We start from the raw sequence: 17,825 nt of genomic DNA, 5'->3' as shown, positions 1-17,825 counted from the left end.
TTGCTCTCTGCTTTGTGGTTTCCCTGAAGAAGGGGAAATAGCCCACAGTTGCCACCCTGCTGCTGTCACTGCAAAAGAGTCCTGCTTCAAGCCAAAACTCTTTAGGGGCCATACCCATCCCTAATTCTGACCTACCCTGCTGTTTTCTAGGAGTTTAATCCTGAGGAGTTTTACCACCTGTTAGAAGCAGCGGAGGACCATGCCAAAGAGGGGCACCTGGTGAAGACAGACATCCCTCGCTACATCATCAGCCAGCTGGGACTCACCCGAGACCCTTTCCCAGGTGATTGAACAAAAACCACTTGCAGGCAATTCAACAAAAACCGCTTGCAGAACTGTGTGTATGTGCTTGCGTCACAATATATGTTATGTCGTTTGACTGTTCACGTGTGTGATTTCATATGCATGTGTTAGCATGCTCCCTGTAACTTCCATAGAGATGTGGCAAGTTACCCTTCATGTCGGCTGTTAATTTTGGCATTACTTTGATTCCAAGTAGCACAGACTTGTTTCCAGGAGGATTCTTTCTGCCCAGGCCAACCTGGTTTCTCCTGCAACATTCAGGGTTATCTTTCCACATGCATGGCCGTGGTACAGAGTGGTCTTCCTGCTAAGCAGAATATAAACAAATACACACCAAGGGCATGGTGTCAGTGAATGGGCAGGGACGGTTGTCCAGGATAGCTTCCAGATATTTCTGAGGTCTTAACAAAGAGATCAAATTTATCTGGGATTTCTTGTGCGGGGTGGGGAGAGTGATGATTATGACAGAGATTTAGGATCCTTCACATGGAGAACAGACACTGGAATGAGTTCTCTGCCAATGGGGAGAGGATCCTGCCTCTCCCCATCTTGACCCCTGAGACCTAGTTCTTACTTAAGTGGTAAACCTGTTCATCTCAGCCAGTGTTTTTCAGCTGGTGGTACCTCACATTTTGACAGGCATGTATGAGTCCCCTTGGTTGAAAAGCATGGGTCTAGGCCAGGGCTGCACAATTTCAACCCTCCAGCACATGGACTACAACTTCCATCATTCTTGACTACTGTCCTCTGTGGCTGGGGATTCTGGGAGTTGTAGTCCAAAAACAGCTGAAGGGCTGAAATTGTGCAGCCCTATCCTAGGCAGTATTACTTCGATCTGCAGGTGTGAGTTGACATGACTGAAGTGGTACAACCTAGACACAGATATTCCACCTCCAGTGAGAATTAGGCCTGTGCTAGTATGGGGTAGTCCACATAACATTTAAACCACCATTCCACCCCATAGTGGTTGTGTGCATGGACACATGACCATGTGGAGCAAAAAACCCACTGACATGTATAGATCTTCCTCATGACGAAAAGCTGAGGGACAGAAGACCAAGCATCTAGTTAGAACAGTGTTTTGCTGCTCTAATTTGCTTGCTCCGGTCTTGAGACTCACTCCTATTATACCTTTTACCTCCGCTGATACCCTCCTTGCTTGTTTTATCTTAAATTTATTGTATTTACTTATTTATTTATTCCATTTCTATAATTGAGCTTTAATTGCTGAATGGTTTAGTGAACTGAACTAGCTAACTTTGGATGCCTTGATTCTCCGGGAAACCTGAATTCCGGGAAGTCCGGGAAACCTGAATTCCTAAATGGGGCAGAGCTCAAGGGTCATGGTGTGGGACAAACTATATATATCATGTGGGAGACATGTGAAGTGTCTCCCAACTTTTTTAAAAAAAAAATTGCAGCCTTTGGGAGAGACTCTGCATTTGATCAGAGCAGTGGTATGGAGTGGGGGTACTTAATCCTTTTCCCTCAGGCAGGTTTCCCAGTCAAATTACCCTCTGGCTGTTTTTCTCCCTGCAGGGGGAAAAATATGTGGACTCATCATATGTTGATTGTCTGACTGATAGATAGAGACAAAAGCAGGACTGATAGATAGGTGGTCAAGAGCAGATGACCTGTGGTCAGAATCCAGGTCATCCGGATAAGCACAATGGAACTCAAATGCCAATTCTGGTGAATTTCCATTTCCAGGTGACTAGAAGGACCACCACCCGCTCCCACATCAGTATATTTGTTTTGCAGATGAGCGATTGCACCGGCTTGTCAACATACATTTTTGTGCCACCAAGTTAGCATCCATGTCTGTCTGCATCTGTGTGTACGTGTTAAGTGCTAAGGGTGTGTTCCAGTGTGAGGAAGACGGCCAGAATATGCACACCTGCACACACACGCACACGCACAGGTGTTTGTATATTTGGGAGTAGAGTAGTAGTATGTTTATTGCAGTCACAGACCAGATTAACAAACAATAACAATTAATAGCATTCATGTATATTTGTTTTTGAGATGTGTGTTAACATGCATGTACCATGTTTGCCTGTGATTTGGATTCGCGAGTGCATGGTTGCATCTCCCAATTTGTCCTCCAGACCTACGTTAGCATGCACACAGGGGCTCATGTGCATGCCTTTCTCCCTCCCACACTCACACACACGAGCATGCTGGGATGTGTGTAGATACATACATGCGTGTGCATTAGCGCATCGGCATGGCTGTGCATGTTTCTCGGCTCCGTCCTTTCTGTGCTTCCATGCGTGGCAATGGGGTTGCTAAAGCCTTGTTCCCTTGGCTCTCCTTTTGGCTCTTTCCAAACCCTGTTGTCCTCAGATGTGCTGTATGTGGAGGAGCACGATAGCGGAGGATCCAACACGCCTGAGACTGAGGAGTTCACAGAGGTCAGTATGCAGGGCACAGCTCTGCCAACTCCATCCCAGCTCGGTACCCCGGCTTTTCACACACACACACACACACACACACACACACACACACACACACACGGACCATTGACTCGCCTTCTGCTTATCCTGCTCATTGGTCCTGCCGCTCTCTTGCTGTGGCCAAAACCACTTGTCCAGTGCTGGGGGAAACAAGCTGCTGTTGCTAGGCCTCAGACTAACTTCTCATTTGGCCAAAGGTAGGCTCTTGCACAAGGAAATGGACAAAAGGGAACTGGGCTTCAGAATGACAGGCGTTTCTTCTGACTGGAAAATTGTGTGTGTGTGTGTGTGTGTGTGTGTGTGTGTGTGTGTGTGTGTGTGTGTGTGTGTGTCTATAGCAGCGCTGCTCAACTTCAGCCCTCCTGCAGATGTCAGCCTACAACTCCCATAATTCCTGGCTATTGGCCACTGTGGATGGGGATTATGGAAGTCGTAGTACAAAAACAGCTGGGCGGGTGGGGGGGGGGGCAAAGTTGAGCAGACCCTGATCTACAGCCATATATTTGACATTGAGGATGCTTGTCTCTACTGGCAATGAACAGAATGTAGACAGGCAGTAATTTTTGCATGGTGATTGTGGGTTATTCTCTACCAAAATGGACACATCTTCAGTTAAACATAAAATGTGTAGTCATACAAGAAAGCCAACTTTACAGAGCAATCCTCTGCATGTTTACTCAGAAGTAAATCCCACTGACTTTACTGGGACTTATTCATAAGAAAGCAAGCATAGGATTGCAGCCTTACACATATAGACACATTAGAATTAGAACCTTTAGTCAATTAATCAGCAAGATTAATTGGTTGAACCCACTTTTAATCAATTGGCATCCCTAATTAATGGGCCAACACAAGTTTTAAAAATGTTGGTCGACATCTTAACAGCCAAAGGATACATGTCCACAGTGCTTTTGCTCCTGCTTCGGAAGTGCAGGATGTTCAGATGCAGGAAGGGGTGATTTTAGCTGACCTTCACTTTCCCCATAAGTGCACTGTGCAATTATGTCCCTGAGGATCACCCTCACGGACATGGTTGCACGTTGCACAGGGCACTTCTTCTAGGGGAAGGGGAGACCAGGAAAAATTACCCACACACACAAGCACCCATGCTTCAAAAGCGGGAGTGGAGCAACTGTGGGCGTGCTTCCTTTGGCTACGTGCCCACAGCATCACTTAGGATGTCGGTCATTAATTATGTTTAATATATAAAAATGGCAGATGAAGGCACCATCTTGGAAGAGTTACTTCTGCTTCACTCTCATGCGGGCGGGAATGCTTTTTCTAAGATACTGCCTGCTGTGACATTACACCTGCATCACCTACAATCAAAGGAAGTAATCTTTTTTGTTCAAAACTTATTTTAGTCATATGCCGACTCTTGCAGTTTTAATTAATTAATTGTTCAATTAATTGATTAAAATGGATTTGATTAATTCACTAAGATTTCTTTGACTGGGTCATAGCCATAATTGATATAAGGCTATTTCTAGAGCTATTTAAGCTAGAACTGCTAATTATTTTTTTAATTGATTAACCACCCTCCCTTTAACCATTTAACATGTTACAAAATATCAGTTTAGAGTGAGGGTCTGGATAACTTAGGCTTATAAAAGTAATTTGTGTAGCCTAATGGAATGTTTTACTTTACTTCCTTCCTTCCTGCCATGCCATATTGCAAATTCCCTTCCGCTTCCAAAGCTATCTGATGCATGCCATTGTGGGACAGTTTGACAAAAGCCCCCATGGGCCAGCGGAACTATTTCATAGCTCTTTGATCATAGCCTGAGTCCCTTTTTAAGATACTGAAGGATGTATATGACGTTTTGCAATTTAATAAACAAAAACTCTTATTGAACTTTTATTGTTTTATTGTTCCAAACAATGGTCATGTTTTCGTCTTCATTCTTCACACATCAGAATCGAAACAGTTTAAAAAACGAATCAAAAGTATTCTTAACTCACCTCCATTGATTAATCAACTAAGTTTTGTTGATTGAACAGCTGGTTAAAGCAATTAAAGCTTGCATCCCTAGTGATGGATTTCACACCTTAGATGACTCCCTACAGGTTGGGGAAACAGCTGGAGCCTGCCACCCTCAGCTGGATAGAGGTGGCAGCAGAGCAGTCCCAGCTGCCACTTGAGATGACAACACTTGTAATGGGTATCCAGTAAGCTGTGTGCATTTGGAGACATTCAAACTAACAGAGGATGCAGAGGTGTGACTCTTGGGTTGTTTAGTGCAGGGATTCTCAATGTCAGGTCCCCAGATGTTATTGGACTTCAACTCCCATAATCCCCGGCCCCAGTGGCCTTTGGTTGGGGATTATGGGAGTTGAAGTCCAATAACATCTGGGGACCCAACATTGAGAGTCCCTGGTTTAGTGCAATGGTTTGGGGCCAGCAGTATGTCTGGGTCAACTCTGTATATACAGTAGCGGCAGCAACAGATGTACCAGAAAAGGGAGGCAGGCAAATGGGGAAGGGGTCGAGAGTGGTTGTGGTGGGAGTAGGAAAAGCTACATGAGGTTCCCTATCTGCCTCTCCCCACACCCAATAGGATGGAATAAAAATTCCGGGTGTCAGGTCAATGTAAGCAGTAAAGAGCTGGATGGATCAAGGCAGCTACCTATGAACCTGTAAGTGCTGTAAATGGGAGAATCTGGGCAGAAAGTAAAGCTGGAAGGTCCAGCAGAGGAGAATATAGATCTTGGATACATGTCAGCTGCATGTTGGTCCCAAGTCCTGCTGGGTTTCAATGTAGGATTCCTCCTTGAAGACTCACCAGGACCCGAGAATGGAAATATTTCAGAAGCATTGTAAGATCTACCTGGTGCTCATTGGAGTTAAGTTGGTTAAGAGTTTGGGATTTTCAGCATTGACTCTTATGTGTTGGTTTTAGTTGTGCTAATTCAATTTGAATGGCATATTTTGTGGCACTTCTTATACCACGGTGACCCACCTGAAGCTTTTGAGATGGGAGGGGAAGTGTGAATTGAAAGTATTAAAATAGAATATTAAATTGTGAATATTAAAATAGAAAGAGGCAGTATGGAGCCATGTATTTTACCACAGAAGCAGGAAACTGGGGCAACATCCCTCCTTCATTTATCCAATCTCCTTGGACATGGGTTGCATTTTTAATTGGGGAAGGGGCAAATTGTACCAGAGAAGTCAAAATAGTTTTGTCCAAGCTAGCTGACATGCACGGACTAGAAAGAAAAGCAGTAGCTCTTTGCAGGTGTCCAGTGGCTGACATGCCCAACCACACAGCTCTCAGGTAGGGACATACATAGGGCATGTCTGTGTCGCCCTTCCTTCTTCCACTCCCTTGTGAAAGTTTTAGAGCACTGATGCACAGCTGGAAAGTCAGGGGATGGAGCTCCTGGGAGAGTCTTGTGCTGCTAAGAGGTAGGCGCCCAGAGAAAGTGATGTTGTGGCCCCTCAAGTGGCTTCTCTCCCTTCCAAGGCTGTGCAGTTCCACTGATGCCATTTGTTAGCCAGAATCATGGCCAGTCAAGTGGGGCCATGCGGCTACATGGGCAAACCATCCTTGCATTAATGAATAGTTCAGTAGAATGCGAATCGGGGGCGTAGCAAGGTTGGAGTGGGCTCAGAGACAAGATTTTAAAATGCCCCCCCCCCGAAACTCAGCTTATGAAGTAAAGAAATCTTAAATGAGGCTGAATAGTGGTAACAAAAAGCATCGCGCGCGCGCGTGTGTGTGTGTGTGTGTACACACACACACACAGAAGGAAACCTAGGTGGGTCTTTCTCTTCAACTGCTACATGGAATATTTTTGCCTGTATGAAATATGATTATTATTTCATAAAGACAGAAGAGAGGGAGGGAGGGAGAAATGCTGGAGTCTAGCCAGCCTCTAGCTGCTCCAGGCTGTGTAGGGATACAAACAAAGTAATAATGATTGCAAAAAAGGAGCGAAGCACATCATGTGCCGAATGCGTCTCCTATTCTTTGCTGCCAGGTTTTCATCAGCAGAACCCAAGTGCACCTTGCTTAAAGGACCCTTTTGAACAGCACAGGTTCCCATATGAGTAACTCTTTGACAAACATCTGAACTGGTGAACGGATCCACCAGCCGTATGTCTGTCTTACCAGAATCTTAGTGCGGTTGCATAGCCTGGGATTCCCTATCTTGCGTTTGTGCATTTGGTTTCTCTTCAGTTTTGTACTCTAGTTACCAGAATCCAAGACTAGGTTTTTTCCAAGTTTTTTGATGTTGGAAATCAAGGGGTCTCCTTACATTCAGAATCCTCTTCCTTTGGGCTAAATATAGGTATAACCTGTATTTAACTTCTATTCTTGAAGGGGCTCGTCTTAAATTCAGAGCTGTCGTGTATTCAGATAAATACGACATTTCCCACATCTGTAAATCAAATGAAAAGGCTACATTGACTAATATGAATATTCTGTTTCAGAAGGGATCTTCCACTCCCTTTTCAGTGTATACAGCAGTTGCAGGGGACTTCTGATCTGGATTGGGACTGCAGTGTGGGGTTTAACCCTTTCCCCCTGCGATAAGCTGCATTGGGACGACTCTGGCTACTGTTTGCTACAGGAGGGAGGCTCCCATTAGCATCAGTGGGAACTTCCCTTCCAGGACCAATAGAAACTGTGGGGTGAGGGAGACACCCTATTGAGATTATGGTGGGGGCAAAGAATTAAGCCCCATCACCATACTGTGTTCCTGATCTGAATTGCTCCACTTTGTGCCTGTTAAATTTCATTTTGTGCCTAAATTTCTCCAAAAAAAATTGACATGCAGGGCTAAATAATGTAATTAATGTCTCATCTAGTTTGGCTCTTGGCCTTTGTAAAGAAGGCCCCCAAGCAATGTTCCCTCTAAGAGGGATTCCCACATGTTGCTGACTACAACTCCCAGGATCCCCAGCTGCAGTGGCCTTTGCTTGGGGATTCTAGAAGTTGTAGTCAACAACATCTGGGAATCCCTCTTAGAGGGAGCACTGCCCCCAAGTGGGATGGGCTCTGTAAGGGCTGAATTCCTGTCTCCTTATGAGCTGCTTATGCCCTCCCACCCTATATGCTTACTGTTACAGAGTCGTGGGACGACTCCAAAGCCGAAGAAGCCACCGGGAGAAGGAGACTTTGAAACTATTAAACTTATCAGCAATGGGGCATATGGGTGAGTGAGTTGGTTCAAGCTTCTCAAGAATGTATAGGATGTTCTTTGTTTCTGGTTCAGCACTTTAGCTGCAAACTAGGGCCTTATTCTGCTGCTTAACTGGACCAAAGATTCTGTTCCAGTGGTGGAAAAGTAGGCTGTGTGCACCTCTCCTCCTGTACATACATAGCGTTATATATGATGCAGGCAGGTGACATGAAGGTCCAGGCCATGTGATCTCTCCCCTGTCCATCCATGCTGATGTGTAAGAATCAAGCAAGTTGGGCCTCTGGACACCCATGTGGTGTGTCCATGACATATCTGGGCATGGTGAAAAACGTGCTCGCCTATTCCTCCACCACAGGAACAGGCTCATTGACCTGGGGGAAGCAACTGAACTGGGCCCAGTAGTTTTTCATGCCCTTGCAAAAAGGAAATATAGGATGATTCTGTGTGCTGACTTTCCACCGAGGACTAGCTCAGGATATTTTGCCATTCTAAGGGGTTGCACCCTTAAATTCCCTTGCAATGGCACAGAGGATGCTGTGGCACAACACCCAGATCACATGCTGCTGGGAATGATCCGAGTGTCTCGCACCAGCTTCCTCTGCAGCATTGCGAGGGGTCCTGTGGCACACTTCTCAGATTGCACGCGGCTGCATTGGTTCTTCAAAACAGTGGTGCCCCAAACAACTGTTGGGTTGTTTGCACAGGCCCTACTTCTATCCCTGACTGGTCAGACAGAGTGGGTGGTCACACTGCTGTCACTGTTGTCCACATCTTCCAGACACATGGGTACTTGTCCACCAATGTGGAGAGTGAGTGCACTAAACATATATCGGAAGATGCAACTCCCCCCAGGGCTCCATGTAAAAGCTAGTTTTCCACTCCATTGTCTAGAGAGTGAAGAAGTAGTAGTCAGAGTGAACAGCAGGAGTTGATATGCCCTTAGGTCTTCTAGAAGCAGCCATAGCTTAGTGATCAAGTACATGCTTTGCAGGTTCAGTCCCCAGCATCTCTAATCAAAGGGAACAGGTGATGGGAAAGCTCTGTCTGAGACCCTGGAGAGCCACTGCTAATCAAACTACACCAATAGTCTGACTCCGTATGTATCAGGCAGATTTATGTCCTAAGCTTTTGGCCCAGTTCAGTGTGGCTCCTAATAGTGTCTCCTGGGTGGAGGTAGATAAATAATTGGGAATAAGAACTTCTGGATTTCCTGGTTCTGGGAGGGGAGTGTGGTCTTGCCAGCCAAAGACCAAGAAATACTGCCTCTTTCTGACCACCTTGGCTTCTTCCTCTCCCTGCTCTCTCAGGGCTGTGTATCTCGTGCGGCACAAGGAGACCCGCCAGCGTTTTGCCATGAAGAAGATCAACAAGCAGAACCTCATCTTGCGCAACCAGATCCAGCAGGCCTTTGTGGAGCGCGACATCCTGACCTTTGCAGAGAACCCCTTCGTGGTCAGCATGTTCTGCTCTTTTGAGACCAAGCGTTACCTCTGCATGGTCATGGAGTATGTCGAAGGTGCGCCACATCAAAACTGGGAGGGGGTGAGGACGCTGTGGCATGTGGTCCCTAGGCTGGTCACATTAGCAGTGGCGGAGGGAACAGTGATCTTGGCGTGTGCTGGACTCAGAAAATTAGTGTGCAGAATTTTACACCATCTGCACATGTGGGTTTTTTAATGTCTTTATAAATAAAAATAAGGCAAATGTGACTATTTAAAAGCTGAAAATCCTGAGAAAGAGGCTGGAATATCTCTGGGGGGTGGGCAGGCTTCTGCAGGTCCTCCTTTGCCCCCTCTCAGCTTTTCATTGTTTTAGGATGTCGTAAACATGGTCTTTATCAAGAGAGTGGCACATTCTTACAGCCCAGGGTCCTTTAAGCTCCTCAGTACAGCAACAAGGTTTTCTCTGTAGGAAAGGCAGAGACACAGACAGGCATACAGGCAGAGACTTCAAATGGCACAAATCAAATTGCTTAATTTGTTCCGATTGTTTTATCTCAGGGGTATGAAGATAAGAGAAACTATTAGCTATTCCTTACAGACTTATAAGCCCTGACGTATAACACAATCAAACAAGTCCACTTTCAGGTTACACATTAAAATCCCATAGAAGAGCTTGCAGGAAGCAAACAGTCAACTCAGAGAACAATGATTAGCAGCTACTCTTGAGCAACAAATGTATGCATCATGTGTTGGCTAACTAATTTTTAATTATAAACCTAATTCAAAAGAAAAACACCTTTCATTGCGGTCTCCACTCACTGTTTCAGGAGCATCTTTCAAGTTCAGTAGTTTCTCAGGAAACGTCTCGGTTCCTCAACCAGTAGCGTCACCAACTATAGTCATGACAAGTATGTTCCTGGAAGTGGCAGGATAATCTCTTATAACCAACTGTGCCTCCCGTTTAAAAGCAAACTTAGATCATAATGGATGATAGGCCTTGGGCACATGTTTCTTACTAGGCTAAGAGAAGCAGTGATGGTGTGCTAAGCAGCAGCTGGCTCGGAGGGCTCCCTCCTACCCTGCTGCTGTACCCAGGTCTTTAACAAGGTCGGAGGAGAAGCCCTCTGACCTGGCTGCTGCTTAACACACGGTCACTTCCTGTACCTGTGACCTTGTTTTTAATTTCACAGGTGATCAGAGAACGGGAGCGTGCGCAGCTCCCAAGCTAGGCTTCTCCTACCCTAATAATAATCGTGTGAACCAGCCTCTTGTGTGCTTCACAGAAACGTTTAGGTTCCTGTAGGTTTTTCAGCAGGCTCACTTTAGGTCAGACTGAACTCTGGAGGACATATACCATTAGCCTTCAATATGAACTATAATAGGACACACACTCTTCCGGGCTGTATGTCCAAGTTCTTCAGATGAGATGGTAACAGAGGACTATTTATTTACTTACTTACTTATTTTATTGTTGAATTTATATACTGCCTTTCATTAAAAACAATCTCAAGGCGGTTTACAAAAATTAAAAAACATACAATAAAATGACAATAAAAATATTAAGCTAAAAATATAAAACAAATCTAAGTTAAAATCTATAAAATGCAAGCATAAAAACTATACACGGGTTTGACTGCAAGCTTCAGTCAAACACAGAGTAGTTGGCAGGCACTGTGGGAGCAAAATAGCACCCTAGCCATCTCCCTAAGCATCTCGCCTTCTTCCTAGCAGGTGGGGACTGTGCCACGCTGTTGAAGAACATTGGGGCACTACCTGTAGAGATGGCACGCATGTACTTTGCCGAGACCGTCCTTGCTCTGGAGTATCTGCACAACTATGGCATCGTCCACCGCGACCTCAAGCCGGACAAGTATGCGGCTGAGAGCCAGGGCCTCTTCTGGGTTCCGTTCCCCAGAGGGAGGCAGCAGCATGCGTAGCTCAGCTTTGCGGAAGTTCCCCAGGTCCCCTTGGCGATATTTGGGGTAGGGGTTGGCTGTGCTCTGCTCTCTGATAGTTCCTCTGGTTTTCTCCCCAGCCTACTCATCACTTCCATGGGGCACATTAAGCTGACAGACTTTGGCCTCTCCAAGATGGGGCTGATGAGTCTCACCACCAATCTGTATGAAGGCCACATTGAGAAAGATGCCCGCGAGTTCCTTGACAAGCAGGTGAGACCCTGGGGCTGTGGCTGGAGAATGCAGGTGCCCCTGTGATGTGAGTTCGGGCTGGTCTGGTGGAGTTCTCTCTCTGCTCTTCTCAGATCCAGGCCCTGTGGTTACATGTTTATGGGCAAAGGATAGGAACATGGGGACTAATTAGCCTTCATTGTCCCTTAATCCTGGGGTGCTTCACTGCCATCAGACCACCTGGCTAATACCCAAGGAGGCATGAGTGAAGGCAGCACAAAATGACCTTGCAGGTGCCTGCAACTTCTCATCTTGTTGATTTACTTTAGAAGTCCAGCATAGCTTTAAATCAGAACTGCTTACCAGAACCGAGAGCCCATCCACAGAGGAAAACCTTTACTGTGTTATGTTACCAATCAGTGCCTCCTGCTGTTTTAGAAGGAAGGTGTAAGTGTAAACAACACAAATTAAGTCATTGTATATGTCATGTAGGCAGCTAGAGGACCTTCTTCGTGGTCTCTGTGCATTTACACTAATGGGATCTGTGCCTGCACAGAGCAACTCTTAGACTATTCTAGAGCCCTAGCCTTTGGGGTGCCAGCTCTCTCCTCTCCCCCAGTGGGAGCAGGTGTGTCTGGCCTACAAAGTGTGACTGGCAGCTTCCCTCTCAGCTGTCTTCTAACCACTATGTGAGATGCAACTCTAGGAGAATTCTCTGAGGAAAATATTTTCCTCAGAGCTTTAACCATTTTTTTTTTAAAAAAACCCTTTGTTTTTGTATCATTTTTTTCTTCAGTCTTTTATCCACTTGCCTTTCAAAAGAAAATTTTGTTAGAGATGAAGAACAAAGAGCAAGACACATCTGTTGCAGTTCCTGCAATAACCACAAACCTACCTCAACAAAGACTTTGTCTTATGCTATAACTGCAGTCTTCTAAATGGTATACCACATTTAACCTGAATCGAAGACTAGCCCCCCCACCCCACACACACAACATTCCTTGATGTTCAAAATTGGGGAGATCATCTTAAATTTAGAGTTCTCCTCCTTTCAAGAAAATACAGATATCATCTGTATTTAACTTGTATGTTTTAAGAGGGTTGTCTTAAGTTCAGAGTTACACTCTATTCGGGTAAATGCGGTATTTCTTGGAAGTGGAGCTCCCCACTGCTGACCATCGCTTCAGGTGCCTGGGAAAATAATGCAGGGCTGATTCCAGTATCCACTCCCTCAGCTTCACTAAGCAGGCTCAGCTTCACTATGGCCTTCACACCTTCAAGTGGAACTTTGAGAGAAGTCATTCCCACCGATTATGAATGGTGACATCTGCACCTCCTGCCTCCTGGTCTTGGCATCCTCAGCAGCAGTGGCTCCCTTGGACTTGAAACAGAAGCAAGCAAACTTGCCCAATTCAAAGTCTTCTTCAAGACCAAAGTTGGACTCGGCACCACTGGCTTCAAGCTCAGAGACCCAGAAGAACAGTAATAGCTCCCCCCATTGGATGCCACCCACGGTCTGAGGCCTCAAAAGAAAAACACAGACCTACATCCTACTCTTTTGATGTTCAAGTAGGAAATGTCACACCATCTGCATCCTCTTCAGTACTGTTGTATGACCTGGTGCCCCCTGACACCATAACTCCATGCTGTCCAGTTTCAGAGAGCCAGAGTGTATCCTTTTCAGGCACCAGAGATCTCTTCCAGTGCCAAGAGCACTATCCTCAATCCATTACAGCTTCAAAGGGCTGAAATTGATGGCACAACCCCACTGTCTAATGCAACAGTGTGGGACCGTCCATTGAGTTCCTACCATCTTGAGATGTGCCACGTGCTGAGGAGACCCATTCAGAGGTATAATACAAGTCTAACTCAAAGACTATGGCAATATGACTTGGAGAGATGGGCCGCTCAGTCCCCATCTCCATATGAAAGTCATCTGCCCTGCTCTCCCTCTGGGTGATATACTTGCCCAAGAAGACCCATGCCTCTATACTAAGCTCACTCACCCCAATGTTACAGTTATGATTACCAACACAACCCTAACTGTTGGGACTGACACTGTTATTACTGCCATTACTGCACTGCTACACTTACTCTCCACAACCTGAATTTGAGTCCTATTGAGAGGAATGGAGACACCAGTCACACCAGCCTACAGTCCTCTAGACTGACAGCCACAGTTTCGAACCCCCTCCCCTTCTCCCCTCCCTTTGTTACAGAAGCTGGCTGTAGCTGTTGCAAGTATTCTGCTTGTCTTTCCTTGACAGTAGCCCCAAGCACTTCTACAGTCCCACTGATGCCAGTACCACGAATGAGTACTGTAGTCCTCATTTCCACAGCCTCATTATCACTGGTCAGTCACAGGCCTTGGACCTAACTTCACAGGCATCCTTGGGCATCCAGCTCAAATTCAGAGCCTCTCACTTTGAATGTTTTTACCAGAATCTCTGCTAGGAGACCCACTTTCTACCTCTCCATTTGACAGGACCTGATCCTATAGGCATCTGGTAAAGAACATAGGAATCTGCCTTATATTGAGTCAGACCAGTGGTCCATTAGCTCAGTATTGTCTGCACTGACTGAGAGCAGCTCTCTAAGGTTTCAGGCAGAGGTCTTTCCCACCTCTACCTGGAAGTGCCAGAGATTGAACCTGGGGCCTTCTGCAGGCAAGCTGATACTCTACCACTGAGCAGCAGCCCCATCCTCTGAGGAGAATACTACAGCAGACAGTGCTCACATCACATGTAATCACCAAATACAAAGCAAAGCAAACCCTGCTTAGCCAAGGGGAGAATTCATGCTCTCTGCCGCAAGACTGGCTCTCCACCTCAGTGTAGAGAATAGCTCCATCTTTGGGACTGGAGATGTAACAACTTAAGCCTACTATCTCAGACCTTGTCTGTTATCAATAGATCCTGTCTATGGCCTCAATCTAGTTTTAGGCCAACACACTCTCTCCAAGCTCTTAGTACTTACTGAAACAGTCAAGGGCTTCTGGAAAAAAGCATCATCACCGCATCCAACTTCTCAGAAGGTGCTGAAAGGCATCATCTCATACTGCGTGGGAGTAGGCAATGGTAAACCACTCCAAGATAACCACAGGGCTCCGTGGGCGCCAGGAGTCGAAATCAACTTGACGGCACAACCAACCAACCAACAAGGATCCAAATTCAATACTGGTGGATACTTTCCTAGAAAAGGGGAAGTGTGTTCTTCACACTGCCCAATTGGATCAAGAAAGATGGAAGCTTGATTCTTTCAGGCATACAACTTACACAATTGTGGTTTTATCCATCTGCATCTTGAATTATGAAGCTTTTGTGGCCAGTTATCCTTATTTTGGAGGGAACAGATATCCTTGTTCCTCCAGTACCTTTCAGAAGACTGCTGAGCTAAAATGTACCAAGTAGAGGTCATGAAACTTGCATGCAACCAGGTAAAATATTAGACACTTTAAAAAAAAATCAGACTAAATTTATTGAGGGAACAGAATAACAAGCACATAATAACTGTAGAGAACAAAAAACAACAACAACTAGATAGTGTGCACTTACATGCCTTTGCTTATTCTTATGTATTTATCCAGCTCTTCCGTTTGGAAAGCTCAGAGCTTCTTTCATGGAGTTCCCAGTAGTCTTCAGTGGCAACTCAAAATCTCTGTGTGCCTGAGGCAGGGTGCCAGAGGCCTTATGCACACCCTCCTTCCCCTCTTTCCCTTTCTTTTAAAGTGGGGACAGGAGGGAACCTTGCCAACTTGCTAGCCCCAGTAATCTGCTACCTGACTGCCTCACCTCATCTCATGGAAGGGCCTTCCATGGTGGTCTTCCATCTAGGTACTGATCCGATGCAAACCTGGTTAGCTTCAGCCATGGGAAAGCATCCAGTACTCCCCACTCCACTAAATGACTCTAAAGGGCTGATCCATGTAAGTGTTACTTTAGGTGGGCAAACTGGGTGGGCCAGTTCCTGAGCTTGCTGAATGAAGCCCCTATGTCTTGACAGGTGTGTGGGACCCCCGAGTACATTGCTCCTGAAGTGATCCTCCGCCAAGGCTATGGGAAGCCAGTGGATTGGTGGGCGATGGGTATCATCCTGTATGAGTTCCTGGTGGGCTGCGTGCCTTTCTTCGGAGACACTCCCGAGGAGCTCTTCGGCCAGGTCATCACTGGTACGTGGAGGGCAAGTGTGGGTTGCCGTGGTCCCGCAGTCCAGCTATGATTTCTCCCAGGTCTTAGAGTTTTCTCTAGGTTTGGGTAAGGGGGTGAGGTGGCTCCTGCTCCTCCCTGGGCATTCAGAAGGGGTGGAACAGGGTGGTTTGAGTTCAGATGGGGATTGCATGGAGGGCCTCGTGACACCAAGGACAAAGGGTCAGCAGCTCCCAGCGGCCTTTGGGCTCAGAGATTCCGTGGCTTGCCCTCCCACTCTCTCTTCACATCAGGAGAATGCTTGGGGTATGGATCAGTTTATCAGTAAACAAGTCTAAGGTTTCCATTTAAGCCGCGTTCAAATAAGTTGAATAAACTCTGCCTCGAGACCTGTCCTGCCCACCAACCCCCTCCTCAGCCACCTCTGCTACCCAGCTGCAACCGCCTGTCTTTGCTCTGCTGCTTTCAGACGACATCCTGTGGCCAGAAGGGGAGGAGGCGCTCCCAGCGGACGCTCAGCATCTCATCTCCTGCCTCCTGCAGACCAACCCCCTTCTCCGCCTGGGGGCAGGTAAAGACATGGGTGGGGGGTGGGGCAGGGCTACAAGATGGTCCCGTCCAGAAGGAGAAAGGGGCAGCTTGTCCCCAGCAACCTAGTTCTTCCGAAATGTTGCAGACTGTGACATCAAATGTTTGGCCAGCTGCAGCCATGGCATGTCCCTGTCAACAGCCTCTCAGTGCTCAGGCTGTGTCCCGCTTTCTCAGAAGTCACTGACTGGCAGCAGCAGCAGCAGCACACATTGCTAGGCAAGAGCACTGCCCACCTGCTCCTCCCCGAGTGTCCAGCAGAGGGCAGTCATACTTCACTGCTGGGGTCTTCTTTTTTTTGCAGGTGGCGCCTATGAGGTGAAACAGCATGCATTCTTCAAAGATCTGGACTGGAATGGGCTCCTGAGGCAAAAAGCAGAGTTCATCCCCCATCTGGAGTCTGAGGAAGATACCAGCTATTTTGACAGCAAGTGTTCTTTCTCTCTCGGCTTTCCCCCAGAATGTTTTGCTTTTAGTAAACGGAGTGAGGGTGGCCTGCTTTGTCTTCTGCAGCCCAGAAGGCTTAGTGAGCGAGTGGCCTGTGATTAGAGGCCCACGACAGGCGATCTTCTTGCTTCCCATGAACAGCCTTGGGTGCCTTCTCTCGCAGATGGGGACCAGCCTCTTATTAGCATGCTGTTACATGCAGAATCGGAAGAGGAGAGCAAGAACTTGTGGCCTCAGGAAGTCGACTGAGCCCAAGCATCATTTGGGAGGACTGTGTCCATGCAGCCAGCGGCATAGTTCCTGATTGGGCACCTCCTTTTGGCTGGAAGTAAAGGGTCTTGCATTGGCATGGCTGAAATGTCATTGCAACAGCGTTACGTTGGTGTTTAGCTGGAATAGAGTAGAATCAGTTTGTGACATTTTATAGTGCAGTAAGACTTCATTCTGTATCCCACCCACTAAGGATGAGGCAGGCTAAAAACAGAACCAATCCCATGCTTCCTTGCTCTGTCTGCTGAGACTGGCCATGGGGCAGGTCCTCTGGGACTTGGCCTACGCTACCAGCTCCCAGAATGCAGAAGACTCTGCATGGTGACTGAAGGGCTGCTTCTTTGGGCTGGCATCTTTCACATCAGCCCGTGTCCGAGTCCCTCTGCAGCACCTTCTGGGATCCAGACAGTGACATCAGCTGCCAGGGACTAGAAGATGCTGTTATACATACCTCAGTTGTGCTTGTATCTTATTTGTGTATTTTAAATTGTAAGCCACTGAACCTGGCTGAAATGTGGAGTATCATCATCATCATAGGAAGGAACATAGGAAGCTGCCATATACTGAGGCAGACCATTAGTCCATCAAGTTCAGTATTGTCTGCACAGACTGGTGGCAGCAGCTTTTCCAAGGTTGCAGGCAGGCATCCCTCTCAGCCCTATCTTGGAGAAGCCAGGGAGGGGACTTGAAACCTTCTCCTCTTCCCAGAGCGTCTCCATCCCCTGAGGGGAATATCTTGCAGTGCTCACACTTCCAGTCTCCCATTCATATGCAACCAGGGCTGACCCTGCTTAGCTAGGGGAGCAAGTCATGCTTGCTACCACAAGACCAGCTCTCTTATCATCTTCATTAGTTGTAACATTTTTTGGTGACTTCTTGTGCCCATGTTTGGGTAGC

At 46.7% G+C, this 17,825-nt stretch overlaps 1 protein-coding gene across 6 annotated transcripts in view; it reads left to right on the top strand.

Annotated features, from left to right (window-relative positions):
- MAST1 (microtubule associated serine/threonine kinase 1) overlaps positions 1–17,825 on the top strand; it is a 128,824-nt gene that overhangs the window by 94,572 nt on the left and 16,427 nt on the right. For all 6 annotated transcript variants that reach the window (XM_053294243.1, XM_053294242.1, XM_053294246.1 and 3 more), the window contains 9 exons: positions 151–283; positions 2,650–2,717; positions 7,837–7,922; positions 9,218–9,426; positions 11,084–11,222; positions 11,388–11,520; positions 15,481–15,646; positions 16,093–16,194; positions 16,516–16,638. In XM_053294243.1, coding sequence (XP_053150218.1) covers positions 151–283; positions 2,650–2,717; positions 7,837–7,922; positions 9,218–9,426; positions 11,084–11,222; positions 11,388–11,520; positions 15,481–15,646; positions 16,093–16,194; positions 16,516–16,638 — 1,159 coding nt within the window. The remainder of the gene's footprint in view (positions 1–150; positions 284–2,649; positions 2,718–7,836; positions 7,923–9,217; positions 9,427–11,083; positions 11,223–11,387; positions 11,521–15,480; positions 15,647–16,092; positions 16,195–16,515; positions 16,639–17,825) is intronic.

Source organism: Hemicordylus capensis, chromosome 2 (assembly GCF_027244095.1).
Source record: "Hemicordylus capensis ecotype Gifberg chromosome 2, rHemCap1.1.pri, whole genome shotgun sequence".
Taxonomy (NCBI): domain Eukaryota; kingdom Metazoa; phylum Chordata; class Lepidosauria; order Squamata; family Cordylidae; genus Hemicordylus; species Hemicordylus capensis.
This window is presented reverse-complemented; position numbering and strand designations above follow the sequence as displayed.